Raw genomic sequence first — 25,453 nt, 5'->3', positions numbered from 1 at the left:
TTTATACAAAAGTTCTTTTAAATGGTAAAACATTTGATAATAATTCTTGAGACATTGTTCCATAGATATAGATAAATAATTTTTCTTGAGACTACAAAAACATTTGGAATAATTAAATTTATTAAAATAACATTATTTTTATTATTTAAATAATTTAAAAAGTATCTTATTCAAGTTTATCGCTTAAAAATTCTTTCGGTTAAAATTTCAATTAATTGAATTATAAAACAATTCACTTCAAAAAATCTATCTATTACAAATTCAGATTGAAACTAAATGAAAAAAGCAGTATGCTTGAAACTAAATTTTGCATCAAACCTATACCATATTTCCTTGATATTCTCTTTATGCAAAAACAATTGAGAATTGTAATCACAACAAAGAAAACTCTTACGCCAATATGTTCTTAAGGCGCACACAGACTAGGGAAAAAAATAAAAAATAAAAAAAGCGCCAAAATTTGGTACATATAAAAGCCTTATTTCAATGTGACAATTTGACCTCGATTGTGAACAACAAAATTCGGTACAATAAAGTTGAAGCAACGAGGCCAGAGATTTCTGGATTCTATATCATATTCATAGCTAAGGAGTGGCAACTACATTGATATTATAAAAACACCCATATTGGTAAAAAATCGGGCTCTTGTTCTTGTATAAATCTATATTTCCTATGAACAAACACCGACGTACACCTTGGAAAACTTTAGGCAGGAGCGCTTCAAATGATTAGAAGTTTCAGTCGCTTCCATTCGAATCTCGAGCCTTGATGAAACATATGATCAAGGAAAATATTTTTAGCTGCTTGCTTGTTCATCTTCACTTTCATCACTATCATCGCTGCATTTCCAAATTCAGCAGACAGTTTAAGATAACAATGAACAAAACTTCAAGATGTAGAAATAAACATGAACACTGCTGCAACGGCAAGAATGAGAGATCAACAAGATCTAATTGTTTGCAAATTTGGGGGGGGTTTAGTACCTGTGTTCGGTAAACTTTGCTATGCGCCTAGCATCCAAGCCTGTGATGTATTTTTGTGCAGCTTGAACATTTTCAGTACCTAGAAAAAAATGAACCGTTTAGTGCAATAGTGTATTATTTCTTATGCCAACTCTAGTCGGAGAGAAAAGAAGAAAATTTTGCACTTCATTTGTTGCAAAGCTGGTCTGTAGAGGAGAAGCAACTAGTTCAAAAACATGGAATCACACATGAAAAATACCTTTTGTCAACTGGAAGCTGTGGAGGGCACATCTTTCTGCGGCAAGTCTAACTGGGGTGCTGCTGTCCTTTAAACATTCAGCAAGGGCAGGGCCGATTAATGACAGATGAGTCATGATAACAGATGGATTTGCCTGTAACAACAGTAGAAACATTTTTAGTGCAAAATATGCTCTTATGGAAATAAAGCGATAAGCCAGTTATGCTTTCGACGTAAAGAGTTAAAGCAAGGTGCACATACTTTGGAAGCTGCTTTTATAGCAGATAATGCCCTTCTCTTTACTTCACTGGAGTCATCACGCAATGCCGACAGCACAGATGAAAGAACATCCAAAAGGGCAGTGGTATTAAGGGGGTCACTTTGAACTTGATAGAGTAAAAGCCTCCCCAGTGCCTTGGTTGATGTTTCACGTAGTGGGAACTATATACAAGGGTCAGAAATTGATAAAAAAGAAAAACCAAAACAGAATTAAATCTGTTAGAATTGCAATACCTTCTCATCTTTCAAGGAGCTTTTGAGACGGAGTAAAATAGAGGGGCACTCTGGAGACATAAATATGGTGGAAGGGTTATGCCTGAGCAAGGAGAACAGTGTGAGAACTGCACCATGACGGTCAGCCCCACTTGAAGAAGAGGACAAATCTAAAAGCTCCTGAAGGAGGTCTGACAGCTGAGATTCTTCCATGTACTGTAGTACCATTATTTGAAGAAAACCCAAAAGACAATCAGAGAAAATCAAATGGATTAAGAATAAGCAAACTGATCTATAGCACGAAATTATTGTACATATCATTTAGCTGGTACCATTAATCACCAGTACAACTGATGAATTTATCACCAGATAGGCCAAAAGGATGCAAATATGCCACTGTTAGAATAAATAGCAGCAAAACCAAAAGGATAGTAATGGCTCTTAAGAAATATCTGCCAAGTACCTGCGATATGACACCCAGTATGCTTGAAGCAAACATTCGAACTTGGTCGTCATCATGATGAATTAAATCCTTAAGAAGAGTGTAGATACGAGTTCTGGTAGCTGGACTCACACTCTTACCAGCATGCTTTACCACACCTTTTAAAGCAGTCAATATGGCCTCCCTTACTCCAGAATCAGATGCCTGAACATAAAATTTTAGTAACTAGTATCCTCCAACTATAAGAAAAATGAGCCATATAGAGGCCAAATGCTAAAAATCACCTGCAAACTAGATAGGAGATCACTGACTAATGGGTCAACCCTGCTACTTAGTGCACTAAGCTTACCCAGTGCGAGGGCAGCACTTGAGCGCACAGTCCTGCATTCAGACACTTGAGAATCAAAAGCAACAAACAAGATAATAAATATGGCAATACGCTAACATCACATAGAAATAAAGGAAATAATTAAGTTCCAGGCAGAAACAGCTGAACACTGTAAAATTATAATAAATAACTATGACTACTGTTGAGACAGCTACAGATTTCGAAAGGACCTTGTATTATCTTGCAGACACTTGATAAATGTTGTTTGCAGCTGAGGGAGAAAAGGTTTCAGTGCAATTCCACCCTTTCGGATCATGATACTCAATGTAGATAAAATTGCACTCTTGACTTGCCAAGGAAAACGATCACCTATGATTCGAATAAGAGGCCTGAAGTTAAGAAAAAAGAAATACATCAGACTATAAAACAGTAAAACACCAAACAGCAGTCAGCAAAAGAAATAATAGGAATTTATCTCAGGGAAAAATGAGACTTTATTTAAGAACTTTATGGTCTTTAAGATTAACCTAAAATGTGCAAAATATTAAATTACACTTGCTCAACAGAGGTCAAGATTTAGCAGTTGAAGCTAGGAATTGTTTTTTCTTTTATTCAAAATAGCAATCAACTTACTAATGTAGGCTTTCACAGAATCCATTTTTACACTAAACTTTTCAGACAACATAAAGGATATGATTGACAGGCAACATAAAGGATACTGAAATTTGCAAATATAAGAAAACATGGATGTGATTGACAGGCAGATAAGAAAAGCTTGACACAAAAACAGAAAGATATCTTTCAAAAAGAAACTCGAGATTGCATTTAAAGATGTCGTAACTATAAGCATGGATGAGTACATATAATATCTGTAAGAGTTAATTTAGTGATCCTGAGACAAGTATTTGATCTTTTAACAAGTTCGGATCGCTAGGATTAGATTGGGCTTATTTCTGTCCAAAGATTAGGATTAAACTCATTAAAGAATGTGAAACCCTAGTACAAAAGTCTTCCAGAAAACTTATCAGCTTAGATAAATTGTGGTCACTGTCTTTCAATTTCATATCAATTTCATTCTTTGTTCTGTCTTTCTATTGATGCTTCGACTTCCATACCGCATAAAAATGAACTTGCCACCTTATCAGATTAGACATATTGTGGCCACTGTAAAAACAAAATATAATTTTAATTTTCTTCTCTGGAAATTAGAGATATATATTAGCTACTCCAACAGAGGCATCAACACCCTGGGGACCACCTCAGACTCAAGAGTATTAACACTTCAAAACCAGGCTTTTGTGCAGCATCACGAAACCAAGCCAGGCAGAACAGCAGTTGACCAAACATTGTTTACCCACAAGTTTGGCAGTTTGTTTGTTCTAGCCTCTAATTGTGACATCATTTTTAGTTATTTCAACCTGTTAGTTTCCAACAGTACATACCCAGTTATTGGGATGACAAACTGCTTCAGTGATTGTTCACTAGTCACTTCAATAAGCTCCCCAAGACCTAGGGCCGCCTGCTCTCTGAGTTCAGCTGACCCACTAATCAGACCCTGCAGATGCAGTCAGGAATAATTTATTAATTACATATCGATTTGTCGGAGGAATACATGGATAAAGTAACAGGCCAAAACAACAGAAAATATATTTCATTGATGCAAAAAGAAAAGTTTCAAACAGACAACTAAATTCAATAAATTGTGTTAACCATAGAAACAAATGTAAACTTAAAAAGGAAAGAATAATCAAAGTAGCAATTGTCTTGCAGTCCAAGGATCATCCCAAATTTTTATAATTTCAACATGCAAAGATGACATTATACATACGATGCTAAAGACAAATTGTAATCTGATTGTAGGATAGAAAGAACACATTTTCCATATCCATTAGTGACATTTATGTAGTAATTGTTATAGAAATTATTTTGTCAATATTTCTTTCATTTATCTATAATATAAGTGGATGAAAAAAGAAAAAAACTTCTATTTTCACAAGCACTAATTTAACATAGTATGTTTCAGGAAACTCCAACGTTTTCAAATATCAATTTAAGGTGATAATGACAGACAACACACTTTGGAGAGAAATGAAAAGCAGGAACACCTGAAGAAATATCGGAAGCAATGGTTGAAGAGCTTTTGGAAGAGAGAATCCGGGAATAACAATGGGGCCTCCCTGCAAGTGGATTAAACAAAAAAAAAAAGTTATAGTTTTCTTATCCACACAAAACTCCCATCTGATAACCATTATCTGTGTGGGTAAAAAGCAAGCACTCACCTTCTTTTTTCTGCGCTCCTTATCTCTTGCACTAGATACAGCATCGCGTACTAACTTTATATATGAAGGAAGCACTTCTTTTGGAACTGAGTTGACAACCATTGATAAAGCTTCCCAAGCAACCTATCAAACCAAACATAAGATGCAAGATACAAACTGTAAATGAACAACAAAAGAGAAGGAATAGCTCGTAACATACCGCAACAGTGGCAGAATCTGTATCACTAAGCAAAATAATTAAGGTAGATATCATGTTTGGAGCTTCATCAACTAGATAAAGTTTGCTGTTTTTGAAGAAGTATCCTATCAAATACGATGAACTTCTTCTAATTGATGCCTGAAAGCCACCAAAAGCAATTGCATTTGTGTCAACCAATCAAATAAAATGAGCTTCTAATTGATACCCAAAACCACGGTAAGTCATCAAAAGCAAGTGCATGTGTGTGTCAGTCAAAGATAGAGAGCCTTAGAGAACATTAACAGCATATCAGACAAACCTCACTATCAGCAACTCCTTTAAGAAGCTCTGATATTAACGGTTCAATCCCTTCTTCATCAATGACCAAAACTGATGTTTCTGCAGCTTCCTTAGCCAGAGGTTGAACATCCTGTAAAATCCACAATAAGCAGGCAGCAAGATGCCACCAAATCAGAAACTTTAATGTGTTTAAAAACAATTAATGTAATAGAAACTCAGATCGCATTTGAAATTCCCAATGAGAATTACAGAGGAAGGATTAGGAGATGTGTACCACGTCATTACCACCCATTGCAGAAAGTAAAGCAGGCAGGATGGTACCAAGGTGATAGTTAAGGCCAGGGCCGGCAACCTCTGCCAAAGCTCCAAGAGCATGTGCATTGAAGGCGCTGGACAGAAATGCAAATTAGTAACCGAGCAGAGTCATTGAACAGTTTTCTTCCTTTCTTTTTTCAAATCTTTATTTTTGAGAAAGAAATCCAACATAAGTGAGTGAAAACTTACGAAAGGGGACGATGAACCAGCTTAGGCAATATATGAGGCAAGACAGCAGTAGTTCTGACACTAAAGTTGATAAGAGAACAATTTAGAATGGGCAATTATATGAAACCATGCCAAACAAACAGCAAATCATAGTCTAAAGAGAGCACGAAAATATAACCTCAAGATTTGTTTGAGACCATCTAGAGCAGTATCAGAAGTTTCATCGTCCTCCAAAGCATGTAACAATGTTGGAACAATTTCATCAATTGCTTGCATACCAGCACTCTGCATCATGACATTTTATGATTCATTTTAAACTACCCATAAATCAAGTTCAAGTGAAACCAGAGAACAAAAATGTACCTTATAGAGTGTACTGAATGCTAATCCTGCTGACTCACGTACCTCAGGAACACTGTTGGAAAAAATTGTATGACATAATGTCTTGTAAAATTAAAGATAGAGAACAATCACTAACAGAAACAAGATAAGAACAAACCTATCACAAAGGGCGGTACGAATGGTAGGGATAAGCTCATCCATGAAACTCAATAACTGACTCTTACCGGCACTTGCCATCACTTCACTTAAACCAATGCATACACCCTGTCAACCATATGAATTTTAGTCACCAAAACTACAAGTATCATATAAATCAACACCATGCACACAGGGAGGAATCAAAATCTCTGTTAGTTGGATTCATCAGTTTTTGTGCTGCACCTGTTTGACATGACTCGATACTGACAAGGGCAAGGAATCTGTGTCAAATTTGTCAGACAGTTGCAAATTAATTACCACTAACTGAGCCAAGTCGATGCCCAGTACAGAAATTTTATTTGATTAGCCATCACAATTTCTTCAACTGTAGTATATATTTTCCCTTAAAATACTAAATTTCATCACATAAATTATGCAGACACCAGGACCAGAAAGAACTGCATATCAGAACTAAGAATTCGACGAAAAAGAATAAAATTGAAAAGAGAAAGCAGTACGAAGGTGGAGGAAAATTCCAAAATCAAGGAAAAAAACAAGGAGAAGAGAAGTTCCAATAACCAATTGGAACTAGAAAAGCAACACTTGTGAAGGAGAAAAAGAAAAAGGAAAGTGCAGATTGCTTCTTTCCAGAATGAAAAAATGAGGGAAGGAGATGAATTTTTATTTTGCAATAGGCAAGTACATTTTAACCTTTAAATATAAAAGATTGACATGGTATTTGGATTTTGATTAGTTAAGGCTTTGAAAAAGGGTTTGGCTTTATTCACAATTTTAGCTTTTTATCATATTTTTGTATTTGAACCTTATGATTCAAAGACATATTTATGAAATTTTGACATTATACTTTTAGAAAAAAAAAGTAGATTACCAATAATATCATAATTCATTATTTTTTAGACTTATATATGCTTATGCTTTTACTTTGCCTTTATCAATCTATAATGCATTTTTCCTTTACTGGATATTTTTATCAATCTTTAATATCAATGTATTGCATATCTTAAGTTTTCAATATTAGGCATAAGATACCTTCTAGAATTATTACAAACATCCTAACAAGATAAAATTACACAAATAATCCATGCACCCTTTTCCTATTCAACGTTTTGTAGCCAAATCCCCATGTGTTAGATTTAGGGTAGTTGACATGTCAAACAATCACAAGCACGGACACCCTACCCAAGTCTAAGCGACAGATTAAAATTTCAGATTCCTAAAGATAACATTTATCCTGTGGCAAAGCACTAAAATCACAAATACAAATGTGAAGAACCTTCATTAGACAAACCTAGCCTCCCAGTCCTACCCTACCATTCATGATGACATATCTTCTATAGAAATTTATAAGCAACTAGAACAAATCAAGCTTAACTAAACTATATTGCATGGTTCATAGGAAATCCTTGGAAATACCAAACCATTCTTCATACAGACACCAATATGATCATTTCCTGTAATGAAACTAGATGAAGACAACGAACTTTTAATGGACTTCCCGCACAAAAAGAGATGCAAAATATGACGCTTACAAGTATATGACATAAAAAGAAACGATAGAAAAAGCTATCATAACAATGTAACCCAGCAGCATTTCTAACATCAATCATTTTAATAACAGTAAGAACAATAGCATTCTCATAGATTCAAAATAATTACAAATATCTAATAATTGTTGATGATATATAAATTAGCATAGATTTATGTAGTTAAACCAAAGGTTGACCACACTCAATACCCTCCTTCCGAGTGGGCAGAAACCAATTCCTGTAAAGAAATTGCCGGGAAACTATAGTATCAAGAGAAGAGGAGATACTTACTTGTCTTCTACTAGCATCTGGGTCCTTTAATCCCTGAGATAGAATTGGAATTATAAGAGGAAGTACTCTCTCCCCGAGTTTTCTCACAAGTTCTCCCAGTGCTCTTCCAGCAACCTAGATAATCAACAGATATTGGTTAGTTGTGAACCCTAACATTATCAATGAGAACAGAGAACAGCACAAAAACAAACCTGCCGCCTTTCAGAGGATGCTGATGCAAGAGAAGTAATTAGAGTATTCATTAAAACAGGCATTATTTCCTTGAGCGTCTTCGGAGTATTTGCTACAATACTCTTCCATACATGTAATGCAGCCTGAAAATGGAGAATAGCATTTTGTATTAATTTGCATATACTGAAATCAAAATGGTCACAACATTAGTTCATCAATTAATTTAACATGATAAAACATGGAGAAAATTACCTGGCGTACAGTAATGCTGACATCAGTTCGAACCATATATAATGCAGCAAGAACTTCATTGCGCTTATCCCTTCCCAGAACCTCTATAATAGCACGTCCATGTGCTTCAGTACTAGCACCTTCATCATCACTGCCACCCTCAAGTAAAGCTTTCCCGGAAGTTCCGGCAACCTGGATAGAAAACCACATGGAAAACAAATTACTGAGTTTCAAGTCAACAAGAAAAAATCACTTGGGTTGTATCTCCTAAGGACCAAGGAAATCAAAATTTCTGATTGCCAAGAAATTCCAGGAAGATGCAAACCTTAAACAGGAGATCTCCTAATAGCTCCACAGAGCTTTGTCTAATTCGCCAATTGTCGTTAAAGATGCCATCTTCTACAGCTGGAAGAAGGAGTGGTAATGACCTGACGTCAAAGGAGAAATAGAAAAGATCATCATTACGTCACTACTGGAAGGCAAGGCGTTGAAGCTAGACATACAATTTATCCATCATTATCCATCAAAATTCTATCATGCTCAAGATTAATTAGAAAAGACAGAAAAAATCCTAAAGCTTTTTTAGAAAACAAGAACAAAATTAATTTCAAAAACAAAAGCAGAAAGAATCCTAACGTTGTTGCATAATGCTCCACTAGGACATGCCCAGCCCCTAAAGCTGCATCCCGCACAGATTCATTCTCATCCGCAAGACCTAAAAGCATATAAGCAGCCATTGAAATTTACAAATAAATAACCGTGCCAAAAATCATTATAAAAGAAGGTTCACATAAGGATTTGAAGCATACAAAACGATCGCAAAGAATATTTACCATCTAAGATAGCAGGCAACACCAACTGCAAGTAGTTCTGGAATTGAACACCTAATGACCTTGGGAAATACTAACAAATTTTAAAAAGGAAACTGTTAAGAAAATCCCACCAAAAAGAACAAGTTCAGGTGAAAATAAGATATTAGACGGTATATGAGATTACCTTGAAAAGTGTCAAATATCCATCACGTACAGATGCCTTTTGATGTGAACAGTTCCGAATAATATCAGGAAGTACAGTCTCGAAGTAGTCAGTACCAAGCGCAGCTAAGACCTGAAAATAGAAGGGAAAATCTCATGCATACTCAACTTATGATTTTTTTTTCTTTTTCAGGTTGGTAAAAAGTAACTAGCTAAAAAGGGCAAGTTAGGCGCAAGCCTAACATGAGCAAGTAGACAATCACAGAGAAAACAAGTTAATAGGTAATGGTAACTTCTTCTACAACAATGAAACATTAGAAAAATGCAATCGAGGAAAAAGGGTTTAGAGAGTCAAAACAAGAGGGTTCAAAAAAAAAAAACTCAATATCTTATCGAAGTCAAGCATTTCTCTCCAATAAAATTTCTAAATCCCTTAAGCCTAATAACAGGAGACCTATGAAATTAATTTAGTTATTGTTGCAACTTTGAACGATAAGCATATATTTAACTCGATGCAATTTTAAGGACATACATGTCAAAATTCAATAACTGAAAATTTCTAACCTCACTCAATCCTTGAGCAGCACCAGAGCGCTCAACATTACTGTTGTCTGATTTAAGCGTATCAAACAACCACGGGACAAGATCTGGGAAGTTTTCTTCTCCCATTCCTCTTATAAGAGATCCAATGGCCCTAGCTGCAACTGATCGAACTTCTGGAATGGGATCAACAAGTACCTGTTCATGTTTTGAACATCAAACAGGGTTTACACAGAAAAAATAGTTCTAAAATTTCAGTTGAAAAATGCACCTTTTTCACTTCAGGAAGGAGCAACCCAATGTAAGGAATCATATCCTTAGGTTCTGTGACTAGGGAACACATGTTTCCAACTATTTGGGCAGCTTTCTTTTTAGTATCTGCACTCCTCTCCCTTAACCCTCTATGTACTATTGGTACCAACAATGCAAGTGAAGGAGCATCAATTGAATTAATGAACGTTGTCTGCAAAATTCAACACAAGTTTAGAAAGACAAAAAGAACACTCACAACTGATAATTTCAGGTTCAGAATCTTACTTGGAGGAGAATATCAAGGGAATATTTTGTATAGTCATTGGGATCTGTAAGACCCATAAGAAGAGTAGGAACAAGTGATGATATTTCGGGATTCTTTATTACACTCCCAACCTAAAAGAACAGGTAAATTAGCTCAACAATGGCCATATAAGAATAATCTAAAGCTAATAAAAGAGGACAAACTAAAACCTGCTGAAGTGCCGTCTGCCCAGCCAATTGGACCTTAGGGTGTGTATCTGTTAACACCTGCAATTAACAAACAGAGAAACAAAAAAGCCAAATAAAATTGATATGAAACCAAGGTACAAAATCAGCCAGAACCTGAAATAACAAAAATCAGTCAAATCTGACCTCTGTCAATTTAGGGACAATTTTTGGGAGGCACTGAGAGAGTTGCTGAGGAGCACAGTAAGCCATGGCACCAAGTAGTTGTACACTGCTTTGTTTTGTTCTCCAGGCCTTATCTTCAAGACCCTAGACATGCATAGTAAAGTATTCAGAACCACATTCGTTACACCACAAGGACATCAAAAGTTAAAACAGGAACCCTTGCTTGTGGCTCATCACAAGTGCCTAACAGTTTAGGTCCACAAAATGGAACTGGTATACTCAGGTCCATAAGAGCAGAACATAAAAGTGTACCAAACCATTCAGAATCATTAAGCAATGTTGACATTTAAACATATAGTTCAAAAGTTATGCATTCACTACCACAAAACAAAGTGAATCAGAAAGTTTAAGAAAAAGGGGTGAAGAGGAAAACAAACGTAAACATCACCTTTAAAAGAGATGGAAGGACAAGCTTTACTCCTTGTGCACTCAGTTGAGACATCATAGCACGAGCTGCACATTCAGCAGCCTCACGAACAGCGATTACTTGATCAGAAAAAGAAACCAATAGCAAGGGTAACATCTGAATAACATACCTGACCAAAATCACAAGTCAAGAATATAAAATGTTGTAGAAGGATGTATCTATATAAAATGGAATTAAACAATAACTAGGCCCTAACGATTGTTGACATACGGCTCAAACAATCTTCCCAGATATTCACAAAGGCACTCAAATGCTAGCAGCGCTCCTTCACGAGATTTCGCAGAATTTCTGTAGCAGAAAATGGAAAAAAAGAAAAATGAGAAAAGGAATTAAATGAGCCACTAAAAGTATAACCGATGTTCATAAAAAGGATAAGCAGCTATGCCAATTTAATATGGATAAAAAGTGATTAATTTGGGGCCGGCAAGAACGGTGGGGATAGATTAAAGCAATCAAAATAAACAGAAAAGGAGAGCAATTAAAGTTCAGAAGTAACTAAAATAATAGCCTCCTCTATATAAAAAAGGAGGTCACACCTATCAGCAAAACCTTCTCGTAGCACAGCCACAACCCCATATTTCTTCAAAGATGATAAACCAAACCCCTTGACTACTCCTGCAAGTCCAAAAGCTGCTCCACGGCGTTCACCATATTTCTCACTCTTCATCAGCTGATCCAACAGTCTAGAAACAAGTGCTGCTGCATCATCCTACATAAGCAATATTAACATTAAGAAGATCCCTCATCCTGAGAAACACCATATTTCTTGAGGAGAAATTACCATGCATATTTACAAAAAATAAAAGGCACACAAGTTCTTATTTCTGAACCTAAAAACCCATTTTTAGCACCAGATAGCACATACTTGCTTTGACGGCATTAAAGGAGATAGGCATGACGAGACTGCCCGCTGAACAGCTTCGGAAGGAGTATTCAACACATCCAACAACTTCTCTACAACCGCATGCACTTTAGGATCATCCTGTAAAGAAAAGTATGTATCTTAGAGCTAAACTAGGATGATGCCATGATCTTTATATTCTTAGAGCTAAACTAGGATGATGCCATGATCTTAATATGATAAGAAAGGAGCAGTAAATCAACACCTTTGCCAAATGTTTTGCTAGGGCTCCTGTAAAAATAACTACACCTTCACGAACCAGATCATATTTTTCTTCATCTGATGCCTACACAAAGAGATAATTTATGCACAAATGTGCAGAAGGTTATGCATAATTACATGAAAAGAAAATCAATGTACTCCAGTGCTTAATTATGCAAGCACAGAATCAACAGAAAATATATAGAAAGAATTATAATTTGAAAGAAAGGTTAACCTTCTTATTCAAGTAATTTTCGAAAATTGGGAATAATAAAGAAACATTGTCCCTTCCGTGCCTATCAATAATCATTATACCAGCATTAATCATTCTTCCACGAACATCAGCATTAGGATCAGCCTGAAATGCAAAAATATTCACAAATTAGTTATTCTAATATTCTAATAAAGAATAACTAAAAGTAAAAAACTTGTGCAACACAATAATATACAAGAGGAACTACTCCAAGCTTATATAGCGAAGCCAGTTTAATTTAATAAGTATTACCAAAAATCAGGAAAGAAAACACACCAGTGCTCGCGATATCAGGAATGTCATGACAACAGGAAGGTCTTTTGTTCTTAGTACATCAGCTGCAGAATGCAAAGCTAATGCTATTCCTTGCCGACCAAGCCAACCAACATCAAGATTTTCCTCACCAAAACCAGAATCACGGATATATAAAGAAAACAAAGTAGAAAGAGATTCCTGAAAATATCACCCAAAAAAGTCAGATAACAACAATGCAAAAGTAATGTGAAGGTAAAAATCAACAAACCTGTATAGAATCTGGGTTTTCATCCAAAGCAGCAGCTAATGCCTCTGCCGCAGCCAAGCGCACATTGTAATTTATATGAGAAAGTGCCTTGAAAATCCCAGAGTAATCAGTCCCAAAGTCATATCCATAGCGATCCCATATATCTTCTGCAGCTTCAGCAATGGACTGAAAGCATAGAGATAATGAAGACAATGACTACTCATATGGAAGCCAAAAACAATCAACTTTTAAATTTTCATGGAAGTAGCTTTAAGCCAAACCTTTTCCGGATCATGTAGAGCGATCCAAATGTTTGTCGCAACTTCAACACTTTGAGGAATAGCCCGACCAGAAACAGACGGAATGCATTTTACGGCATTTAAGCAAGCCATCCTTACATGAACATCTTTTGCGTACACTCCATACAAAGCCTTTAAGAATAAAATTATTAGATAGATCGCATTTGTCAATGAGTACATGGTAGAAAATAAGGAAATAGTTAAGGACATACAGATGCTACTTCATCTGGCTGCAGGCCAAGACACAACTCATTTAACGCAGGACCAACTGAAGCTTGGTAAGCTGGAACAACACCTAGAACATGATAGAGAGCCTGCAAAAATATAAAATAAAACGGATGATATAGCAAGAAGAACTGGTAAAGAAATAAAAGAAGAAATTATCAACCATAAATCTGTTAATTAGGTTGAAAGTTTGAGTGTGTAACCGATAGCATGCGAAGCCTGGGAAGGGGCAGAAGGGGATCCATGTGCATATAAAGAATCCGGAGAACATCATCATGAAGTCCTGTTCTCTTGGATGCTAATAGAACCCGCTCCATTATCTGATGGCAAACATATATAAAAGGTCCAGATTTACAAGACGCAAACAATCCATTTACCATGAAAATTTGACTGAATGTACTCAATAACATATGAAAGTAGGATATCTTACAGGAAAGACAAAAATGAAGGAATCCACAGGTAGAGGTCCAGATTTACAAGACACAGACAATCCATTTACTATTCTCTCAAAAAGACCGAATGACGGTCTTTCTTCAGCTACTTCATCCACAGTAGGAATGAGTTCCAACTGAATACGAACTTCATCAGTCACAATTAGGCGTAAAGCAGTAGCAATATCAAGGGCCCAATTGCATAGAGGATGCACTAAGCAATGGGCAAGCTTCACTGATGTATCATAGGCCACATCACCAACAATTGGTGATCGCAGTAAAGGATCAACAAACTTAACCTGAAAAAAATAAAAGATCAACAAACATGACCTGAAGAATGTAAAGACAAAATCCATACCAACTAGTTGGTGGAGAACAAATATGAAATTAACAGCAAAGGAAAACCAAGCATTCAATGTCACTGAAGGAGAATAAAATAGAAATCAAGTTCCCCTAAAAAATTTGTTAAAAGAGTATTGGCAATGCAAATTGAGATTGAGAGCAAATAAAAATTGAGTTGAATGAGCAAAAATGAAAAAGGAAAGGCACTCAAGACAAGTAGACGAAACTAATGTTAGATCTAAGAGAATTTGCAATAAGCTCACAATGAGGTACCGAAGCATGACATTTAATAGCATGAATTACTAGATTCACTAAGAAAAATCCAAATTTTGCACAGTAGAAAACTATAAAAAGTATGATAAGTGGATAAACTGGCTATGATCCAACCTAAAACAATTTACAATATAGAGGCACAACTTAAATATATGGCCACAAAAATGGTTAACTAGTGTTAGACAACACTGCTTACCAATCCCCTCACAAGTAGGCCCACTGAGAAAATGGACCTAAAGCATGAACAGGGGAAAAAAGGCAATGAAAGAAGCAAATGACCTAAACTGTTGATTCCATATTCAGAACAGACCAAATAGGTGAAGACGTAAGAAATTTAAACTCAACCACCATGAAATAGTACCACTCAACATGACCATAGGTACGGCTTCTTATCTCCTGTTCCAAAAGTTCCCCAATGAAAGTGGATAACATATTTTAAATTGCCAACTCATCATAAAGTTTGGCTTGGGGTCCACACTGAATCAGCTAGCTTTTATTGGAAAATCTGAGTAAAAAGTATAAGAAACCTTACCTAAATTGAACCCTCATAATATGTGCCATCTGGCAGTTAAGATAGCAACCAGATGGTAACCATATCTCACCTCCATCAAGGAGGATACAACTAGAATTTAAGAGACCACCATGCAACATTCTCATCAATGGATGATACCTAGAAGGAAATTTAGGACAGAAAATGGAACATACCAGGGAAGGTAATTGACTATGTGCAAAAACAGGATTAGCAACAGCCATCTCCCCCATTGCATTCAGCATCAAAGATAGGTTCTTCTCTATTCCCCGAACCTTCTCACGTATAGATTCCTCTTCTCTAAGAAGCTGCTCTCGTGCCTCTTCTTTTGCAGTCTTTCCTTTATCTGTACGGATTAAATGACAAGGACAATTTTATGTATTTAATCAAGCAATAGAAATCGTGAAGCTATGAAATGAAAGCCAAGTTGACATGCCAGCTTTCTTTGTTGACTTCCCAGTATCTTTTCTCCCACCACCACCAGCTGCTCTACTAGATAACTCCCTCTTTCCATGATGGTTAGAATTGATATGGTCCTGGGAATAGAAGATAAAATAATATAAATGACTAAAAAGGTATGTCAAAAGAGAGCAGCAAACCAAAGAGGACAAAGAGAAAAGTAGAGGTGAGACCTCAATTGGTTTAGAATTCTTAGAAATAATAGATTCTGCAACATAAACACCTTGCTCATTGGAAAGAATTCCTTCAGGAGTACGGAAAATCTAAAACAACATATGAAAGATAGAATTAAGCCTTAACAAAAAAAAATAAGAATAAGAATAAGAATAAACAAGAACCAAAAACTACATGAACATAATAGGCAAAAGAAGGCTATCTTATGACATAGTATCCTTCCACCTAAATCATAAACCACAATTCTGTGAAAGCATATCGAGGGAATGACAATCAGGAAGTAAAAAGATGATCAACCAAGAAACTGGCATGAATGGAGTAGATAACTTCAGAAGCCACACCTGAATGTCATTCTCTGAAAGCATATCATGGGAATAACGATCTGGAAGGTTTGTATGATGCTGCAAAGTGGAGGGAGCTCATGTCAATGATTAGCACCAAGAAAAAATGAAACATCTGAGATCGACCAAGTACAAGCAAAATACCTTCTCAAACTCTGAGTACGTATCTTCAGGTGCTATTGACATCAAAGTGCATAAAGAACATATTGCTGCCCGTTGTTCAAGTGGATTGGCACTCATCAACCCCATTGGTCCAATTAGACTCTAGAAAACACATCCCAAAAAGGTTGGCTACAGACTATAACAGAAACAAGTAAATGGACTACAATAGTAATACGTTTAATGTTCCAACCATCAAACTGACATATTTCACAATAACATAGATTTTACCTCACAAATATTGCCTATATTAGTTGAGATAATCTCAATCACATCAAAACCGAGTGTTCTCAAACATTTATGGAGCCTCTGAGGACAAGAAGAATGACAAAAAAAGCGTAACAAAAATTAATCACTGAGGCAGAATAATTTCATGAAACTAAAACAATAAAAGAAAAGAAAATCAATATACCCGCCACACAGCATCTCTTTTTGCAGTTCCAACTACGCACGGATGATGAGAGCAGAATATAATTCGTGTAGAAACACTTGGAGTTGTAGCAAGAGCTGTGGATGATATAACAGCTAAAGCTTTCACTAAGACCTCGACAGAAGGAACGTTTTGAAGTTGATTGTCTGGAGAATTATCTGCATCACTACAGATATACAGATTTAAGTTTTGCTCATTAGATCAGATAAAAGGCTAAACAAAAACTTGTAGCATATAAAAGAAGCCTCAGTAAATAAGAGAAAAAATATGTGAATGATAACTCACACTGCAAAGCCATAAAATAAAATGGATGGTGACCAAAGTAATTTCACCGCAAGGTCTTAAAAACACCAAAAGTTAAAAACTGTCATTTTGTACCTAATCTTCAATGTACTTATTTTCTCTCCAACAAGAGAGAGGAAGTCTGTGAACTCAAGTAGAAGAACTTCTGACAACTGTGGAGCAGCAGCAACTATCTTCTTTGTAGCATCATAAGTTTTTCTACGAACATCCCAGCTTGAATGGCACATTAAGAAGAGTAATAACTGCATCAATATTCAAAATCAATTTATCAAAGACTGAATTCATCATTGGAACAGAGAAAATACCAAAGTCTTCCTCTTTTCCGTAGGTAAAGGAAAAAAGTAAGAGATCAAGGCAAATTGATCTACCTGTAATAGTAATTTAGCTGAGAAAGTTTCCAACACTCTGCATAAGGAAGGCAACTCAATTAGGTATAATCATAAGCCAAAATAATATATATCTATACTAATAATATAACTCTTATCTGAGTTGGTGCCATGACTTAACCGGAGCCTAACTCAATTAGGGAAATGTCAAAAAACTGAATTAGATAATAGATACATAAATACAAATAGGATATTTCAGCAATTTAATAATTTTCATTATTCTTTAAGTAACAAAAGAAATCTCCTTGAGGAAGTTACTCATCTGACTAAAAAACAACCAACTTGTCACAATTAGCCACTCATTTCTTTTTCTCAAAAATATTCATTTTACTTTTCTCTATTTAATATTTTTTAATATAACTATAACTGATATGCACCTTATGAAGCGGAAATGAAAAAAAGATTATGTAAAAGAGATAATTATTTGTGATTTAAAAACTATATCATTGATAGTCTGTTTACTTATTTTTAATTTAAAATAAATATATATTTCTTATTCTTTACCTTGGTTTTATTATCGTTTGTACATATTAAATTGATTACATTATATTTTCATCTATATATTTTACATTATTGTTGTTATGCTTTATTACTCGTCATTTTTACATTATTTTATTATATTATTATATCACATGCTTGCGCTTGTGTCATGGTTTCTCATATATATAAAAAGTAAAGAAAATTAGTGCATTATAAATGACTTAGACCTGCGAGAATGTTCCACCAACAGCACTTCAAGAAGATCTACACATGACATGCAATCTTCAATTGATAATTTTGTGACCTACGTAATGTAGATAGTACAGGTCACAACAATCCAATTAAAAGAAACCTAAAAACAAATATTTAGCAACAGCTACCATTGAATTCGCAACAAGAGAGGGCTCATTCTGAGATATCAAGGACCAAATTTTCTCCTTTGCCAGAGTCTCTTCTGGGAAAAGACAAAGAACAAGGGAATCAACAAAGAGATAAAACCTTCAAATTAGCAAATTATTAAGAATGGGAAGAAATGGAAGCATTCCAATCTGTCAATCATTAACAAGACAAGCACCTGCTTTAATGTCAGCAGCTGCAATCTTCCCAACAATGTTTAATGCATATATGCCATCTAGACGCTGCACTGCTTTAGTGAAACCAGTTTTCACAAGTTGAACAAGAGGGCCCAGTAATGATGATATCTGAAAATTTGCATTTAAAGTGCTTTAAGGCAATGGAACAAGAATAATGACTAGAAAGTAATTAATTACTGAACATCCATGAGAATAAATAAATAAATAATAAAAGATTGTTAACCTGTAATAGGGCATCAGGGTTTTTGGAGATAGCTTGTAAACAACGAAGATGACCCCTTCGTAAAGCTTCCTTCTCCTTGAGGCCAGAGGCCAAAAACGACACTAAATCTGGTTGAAGTGCATCAGCAAAACGGGCTGCCCAAGATGCAATAGCCGATAATATTGCTAGTTTTACCTCTTCATTTCCTGCAAGAAAAGAGGACAGTTCAAAAAGACCATCTTTTTTCAACATCTATCAATACATAAGTAGCACTCTTTTACATGTAAACAGAAGAGATAGAGAATCATCAAAACAAATTACCTTCATCTTTATAGTAAGTTAACAGAAAGCCACATACAGTGCGAGCAAGGCTGTTGAGATATTTTCCTTCAGGAGCATTAGACAACTCCAGCAGGGCATTGATCATGCCAATTCTTTGATACGGAAATGCTAGCCTTCCTTCTGAGCCTGCTTGTGATGAAAAGCCAAGAAAAAGTTCATGAAAAGATTAGTGAGTAAAGATCTTAAAGTTAAAGTATCATGCACAGTCTAAGGAGATCTATAAATGCCTTAAGAGGGAACGGTCAAACCTCCAAGAACAGTTTTAACTACATTGAACATCGATTCACAAGCATCTGGATTACTAGACTTTTGGCTTAAACAACGTACTATAGCCAATGCCACAACCCTTCTTCCATCTTCTGCATGTCGTGCCTGTGGTAATATGACAGAAAGAATTTCCTTCGCATATTTACTTAAATCAAGATCAACTGAACTTAATAGCATTCCAACCGAGTCCAAAACAATCTCGGGGTTGCGTTTCAACATCTTCACCGATGATGGGATCACAACACTTTGGAGATTTTCATGTGACATACGTGCAAATAATGGACGAAAAGATTCACTAAGCCCTTTGGCTGGCTTTTCTCTTGCATTTAAAACAGCTTTAACATAGATGTCAAGAAATATGGGCTGTACAAAGCAAACAATCAAGTTATACCTTCCATATAGCTCATCAAATATAAGTTAACATCAAACTGAAAAACCTTAAAGACTCCTAATAGTTGGGAATCCCAACACAAATAAAAAGGCTGAAATCAAAAAACTCCAACCTTGCTTTGTTCAAACTTAGATGGCACTGAAGAAGAAAATTCCAGTAACAAACATAGCAATTCAGGAGTATCTTTGTATGGAATCCGTGCATCCTTTATTTCTTCTATATAACTGTTGTAGACATCAGGTAACTGTAAAAGGAGACAGCAATAAAATCTAAGTTTGTTTATTGCAATAAACAACTGGGCAATTTCCTCAAAACCAGAAAAGGTTAGGCGTAGAAACCTGAGAAAACAAATGAAAAAATGTTTTTCTGCATGCCCTTCGCTCACGTAAAGATCTTTGCATGACAATATGAAGCAAAGATGCTTGAGCTGCAGCTACTCTACACAATGCATTTTTTGAAACTGTGGCAAATTGACTTCTGCTTAAAAGGAGACACGACCACTTGAGTAGACTATAGCACCCTACATGGGATTGGAACTTTGATTGCTTCTCCATCGCCTGAACAAGTGCCGCTGCAAAACTTTTCATGAATGTAACCTCGCCTAAAGTCCTCACAATCACATCATTAACAGCTTTTCTCGACCCTCCATCATCATATATTGGGAATGTTGTAAATATTATATCAACCAAAAGTGATGTGAACTCAGGGGACATATCTGTTCAAAAAGAGCAATAGTACCAAAAACTGATCAGAGGATGCATGTGCATAAAATGAGTTTATGCTATTCTGGTTTCTACCTAATACTTGCAGGATTGAGTGCACAAATATTTAGTTATGGAGAGACAGGTGGAGAGAGAAAATCAGAGAGGGCACTACCTCATTTACTCGTAAAAAGTTTATAGTTTTTTACACAGATAGCAATCAATTCAAATCAGCCAACTGAAGATTGTGTAGATACCAGCAAACCATAGAAATCATGCATCATAGTGAAGAACCTCTAATATTAACTCTAAATCCGGTTTACAGCAACCGACTACAAAGACCATGAACTCTCTCTTCAACTATTCTCAAGCTTTAATCATTGTACTTAAGTAACCTTCCTCTAGTATTTGTTCATGAAACAAAATTTCTCATAAATAACCTGAATGAGCCGAAATGCCATAACTTGCATTGGCTACAATTCAGAACCACAAACACAACCCAATTCACCTCATTTATGATCCACATTTTAAAGGTGCAAACATAAATAAACGCCTTCTTCATACAAAGACGAAAAAATTTATTTAACATTTAGAGGAGCTAATAAAATTTCCAATTCCATAAACTCAATCTTTTGACTTCTAAAACTTCAAGAAATGCATTTCACTTGGAACAATCACATAAACGAAATTTAACGACAAAAATGAAAATAGAGAAGAAGAAGAAGAGAATCAGAGACCTGAATTGGCGATAATGGGAGGGAGTTCCTTACGGAAGATCCGAACCCGTTTTTTAGTTGAGGCAGTAGAAACAGACCCGGCGATCGAAATTAGAGATTCCATCGGAGAAGAAGAATCCGCCATTTCTTACCGGAATTGATCCGGATTCGGGTCGCCGATCCAAATTTTCGGGTTTTGGAGCTCCTTCAGTTTTTAAGATCGACGAAATGGAGAAGCTTTTATCTTTTTCCCTTTTTTTTTCTCTTTTTGTTTATTGAGTTTTTTGTTAGGGTTTTAGAGAAGTACAAAAGAGAGAGTGAAGGAGAGATTAAATTGGGAAACAAAAATTGATCTAATTGGTGGAAATGAGACTGCTTTCCGGAGGTTCGGCTGCTGGACTTATGGTTCTGGATCTTTATTTATGGGTTGAGCTTACGGTATGCGTGGCCCATGCTTTATAACTTTATTCGGCTTGATTCAAGCACTTCAATCGTTTTTTTAAACATAGGAACCTTAAACTTATTTTAGTTAGGTACTTGAAACTTTTTTTCATTATCGCCTTTTACCCTTATTTTTGTTAAAAACCCTTGGACCAATCAAAATTTGACATGTGGCATTTTAATAATTTATTTTTTTAACCAAAAAATAAGAAAGTTTTAAGTACCTAATGGTCATGGAAAGGCCTATAATGGTCATGGAACTATAGTTTAAGTATCTAATTTAATAAAAAAAATTTAAATACCTAACTCAAATAAGTGGTATAATTCGAGGTTTGCTCATCGACTAATCCTTTTAGTTTTTGCATATAATAACAAGAACTCCTAAACTTTTTGTATATTAACTTATCCTACTATTCACACCATTGGTTTAGTGGCAAACTTATATAGGTTTCAAATTAATTGGTAGAAGATCCAAAGTCCAATTTTTGTGTTTGTAAACCCTTTTCCCTTCTTCCAAGAACTTATTATTGTGAATAATTTGATTCCCAGAATTGAAGATTACCTTTGGTAATAGGATTTCTGAAATTTTAGATTACATTATAAAATTCTGTTACTTAGTTAACGAAATATAATATTACTTACAAGAACATTTTATTAAATTAATCTTATTATAAAATTTGCTTCATGTGTTTTTAGTGAGTAAGAGAATAGAAGTTGGAATAATTTAAATTATTAGCTTATTAATAATTCTAATATCTTAAAGTTATTTTAGTTTATTTTATAAGTTTATTTAGTAGATTATGTTTTAATGTATTATATATTATTAGTGTTAAATTGGACTCATTTTTTAGTGATTTTTACCTAATGTAGATCCGATAAAGCATGGTGAGAAGATAGCTTGAGATAGGCAATTAAGAGATATTTTCTCTCTAGCAAAAGGTTTGTCTGCCCTAGCAAATGCAAACAGACAACTTTCAGCTTCAACAAAAATATTGTCTGCTAGAGCGACACACGTACCTAAACAATTTTTAATAGTTGTAATTTTTAGGGTTTATAAAAAGAAAAAGGAGACCTAAAATCAAGAGAAGGACAAAGAAAAAGAGGAGAAGCCGCCAAAGCTTTGACACATCAAGAATCAACGACTTTCATCAAGAAGACTAAGTTTCTCCATCAATGTTCTTTTTGTTTCATTTTTCTATAACTAGTTGTTGTTGTTATTTTAAGATGTTTTTAAAATTTTACATGAACTAAATTCTTTTTTCTAGGATTGCAACGGAGTCCATATTTAGTTAGTTTAATATTTTCAATTTTTATTCTTAATAGAGATTTGATTATTTATTCATTATTGCTCTTGATTGATAATAATTTGGTCAACTATTAGTCTAAGAAAACCTAAAGAAAGAAATTAGAATAGGACTTTTCATTTTAGGTTTAGAATGAATAGCTTTTGGTCTAAACTAGTTCTTTAATTGCTTGGAAAAGAGTTGAGGAAATTTTAGTTTTCCAAGTTAGTAATCGACTCTACTAGAGTAAATTGGGCGGAGATCAATTAGCTAATACATTGGATAAAATTGTAATCCTAAGTTTTTGTTATTGATAGATTATTTCATTTTAACTTGCTTTGTTTATTTTTATTTATTTGTTTTAGTTTGAAAACATTATATTATTAATTTAATTCAATAGATATCGAGTAGTATTTGGTAATTAGCGTTATAGTTAATAATAGCCCTATGTAGGATCAATATTTTGTATTACTTATCACGATACGTATATTTATGTGTGTGATTTTTACTAACATTTAGAAATTAATTTTCCGTGCACATGTTTCATTAAAATATATGAATTGCATACAAATTAAAAAGTTTTAACTTTTGTAGAATTTAAAGAAAACTTAGTACCAACAATATGAACTCAAGGATATAGGAACCATGTATGTGACAATTATTTTGATATAACCATAAATATGAATAATTGAGAATATGTAAGATGCAAAAACTATTTTAGCTTAAAAAATAAAATGTTTCTATTAAAAATTTAGTACACATAATCAATATTAAGAAATCGTATACAACTCACAACTATAATTATACGGAGAACATAGATCTTTTAAATTCTATCTCAATTATCAAAAAAATATTATGTTATCCAGTGAAAGAGAAATACAAATTTTTTTTTAACAAAACATAATATTTTTATTGATTTAAAGGGTAAAATTGTGGCAAATTATTAAAATGAACTATACAATTTGGGATAAAATGAAAATTACCCCTAAAATCTAATGTGACATCCCAAAACAGGGCATAAGAGTTTGGGGCCTAACAAGCTGGGGTCGCTAGTGAGCTTTGTGAGCTGCGATCATTGGTTTGGGTCTAGAGTGAAAGTAGGATCTCGATTCTAAAAAAAAGAAAAAAGGAGTGGACATGTAACACCCGCACCGAATCCGTTACTGAGTCGAATACAAGGTGCACAGACTTAACTTAATTGTTTTCACAGATCCATAAAAAATTTCCAGACAAGTTGTTTCTTTGCGTCACTGTCGCCTTAAAAATCATATCTGGAGTTTCAAAACTCGAAAATCAGTTTCGTAATTTTTCCCTGAAACTAGACTCATATGTCCATCTACAGATTTTTTCTAGAATTTTTGGTCGAGCCAATTAGTACAGTTTATTAGTTAAAGTCTCCCATGTTACAGGGGTCGACTACACTGACCTTCGTGCGTTACAACTTGAATATCTCCCTATGCAGGGCTTCAATACTGATGCCGTTTGTTTCTATAGAAACTAGACTCAAAGAGGAATCTATACATATATGGTATGACTCCTAATTATCTCTGGTTAATTTATAATGAATTTCCAAAGTCGGAACAGGGAATCCAGAAACCGTTCTGGCCCTGTTTCACGAATACCTAAATATCTCTTAGGATACAACTCATTTGACCGTTTCGTTTCTTCCATATGAAAGTAGATTCATCAAGGCTCATTTGCATAATTTATTCACTATTTAATTCCATTCCTGCTATTTTTAGTAATTTTTCACATCCACACCACTGCTGCTGTCAGCATCTGTTACTAAAACAAACTACGCCTATTTCATGACTTTTCCTTGATTTAACTAATAATTCATCATGCATGTCCAAATTATAACCATGACTTGTGTCCAAACATCACAAAACCAATTCCAACCGAACATTTACGCCATTTTCGCATGGCTAAAAGTTTACATACCAATTTCAACAAAGCATAATAGCCTACACATGCCGAAATGTACTCCTAGACCAACTACGAAGAAAATACCAAAAGTTGTTAGCGGTGTGATGACTTGATGACGGTCCCGAATATGCAAAAGTTGAGTCCAAGAAACCTAAAATAGGTGACAAGCAAACACCGAATGAGTATATAACTCGATAAGTCATAAGCAATGCACTACCAACCATTAATAACATTATCACAAGAGGAAACAAAATGGAACGAGGCTAATTACTCCATTCAAACCGAACTATACCATAGTTCCTTAGACCTTTCGATTCAATCTCATACCAAGTTACACATTCACATTCCATATACTAATCAATAGGATATTTGAGGCATTTTTATACACCATTTTGTTTTCGTTATAATCATACATCTACATGACCTTTCACTTATTCCACGATAATTCTCATGTACGTGACTTCAATTTGAACTGTCACATAGGTTCAAAACTTACCAAGCTCAACTCCAAATATAAACATAGCGCCTATTAGCCATGAACTCAAGGTACTTACCCGATCCGCTGTCCGTGATCAACTCAATAATGTCGCACACTCAGTGTCAATAGTGATTC

The 25,453-nt window shown here is 34.9% G+C and overlaps 1 protein-coding gene across 2 annotated transcripts; it reads right to left on the bottom strand.

Moving 5' to 3' along the window:
- Window positions 1-305: 305 nt before the first annotated feature.
- On the bottom strand, window positions 306-21,690 carry LOC108473358 (protein ILITYHIA). Of its 2 annotated transcripts, none has more exons than XM_017774868.2 (60): window positions 21,212-21,690; window positions 20,112-20,488; window positions 19,886-20,017; window positions 19,364-19,745; window positions 19,095-19,241; window positions 18,795-18,979; window positions 18,553-18,679; window positions 18,359-18,432; window positions 18,206-18,282; window positions 17,481-17,517; window positions 17,188-17,354; window positions 16,792-16,975; window positions 16,611-16,688; window positions 16,365-16,484; window positions 16,221-16,280; window positions 15,879-15,968; window positions 15,683-15,782; window positions 15,423-15,592; window positions 14,102-14,401; window positions 13,875-13,991; window positions 13,659-13,760; window positions 13,429-13,578; window positions 13,169-13,333; window positions 12,922-13,098; window positions 12,628-12,750; window positions 12,397-12,477; window positions 12,156-12,272; window positions 11,827-11,999; window positions 11,501-11,578; window positions 11,252-11,399; window positions 10,825-10,947; window positions 10,663-10,719; window positions 10,474-10,584; window positions 10,208-10,399; window positions 9,961-10,134; window positions 9,419-9,529; window positions 9,256-9,325; window positions 9,059-9,137; window positions 8,748-8,850; window positions 8,444-8,614; window positions 8,212-8,334; window positions 8,021-8,134; window positions 6,202-6,308; window positions 6,066-6,117; window positions 5,881-5,987; window positions 5,724-5,783; window positions 5,494-5,608; window positions 5,239-5,349; window positions 4,941-5,078; window positions 4,742-4,864; window positions 4,568-4,639; window positions 3,905-4,017; window positions 2,693-2,851; window positions 2,419-2,515; window positions 2,156-2,338; window positions 1,714-1,908; window positions 1,462-1,641; window positions 1,222-1,354; window positions 984-1,062; window positions 306-839 (listed from the first exon to the last, which is right to left on the bottom strand). In XM_017774868.2, exons 1-60 carry the CDS (start codon window positions 21,333-21,335, stop codon window positions 797-799), a joined length of 7,857 nt encoding a protein of 2,618 aa, XP_017630357.1. In that variant the 5' UTR covers window positions 21,336-21,690; the 3' UTR covers window positions 306-796. The 2 variants fall into 2 exon arrangements, with proteins under 2 accessions (XP_017630357.1, XP_017630358.1); XM_017774869.2 differs by having other exon boundaries at window positions 1,462-1,614.
- Between the last annotated feature and the right edge of the window lie 3,763 nt (window positions 21,691-25,453).

Source organism: Gossypium arboreum, chromosome 11, assembly GCF_025698485.1.
Source record: "Gossypium arboreum isolate Shixiya-1 chromosome 11, ASM2569848v2, whole genome shotgun sequence".
NCBI lineage: Eukaryota > Viridiplantae > Streptophyta > Magnoliopsida > Malvales > Malvaceae > Gossypium > Gossypium arboreum.
Note: the sequence above shows the minus strand (reverse complement) of the source record. Positions and strands in the feature narration are given on the sequence as shown.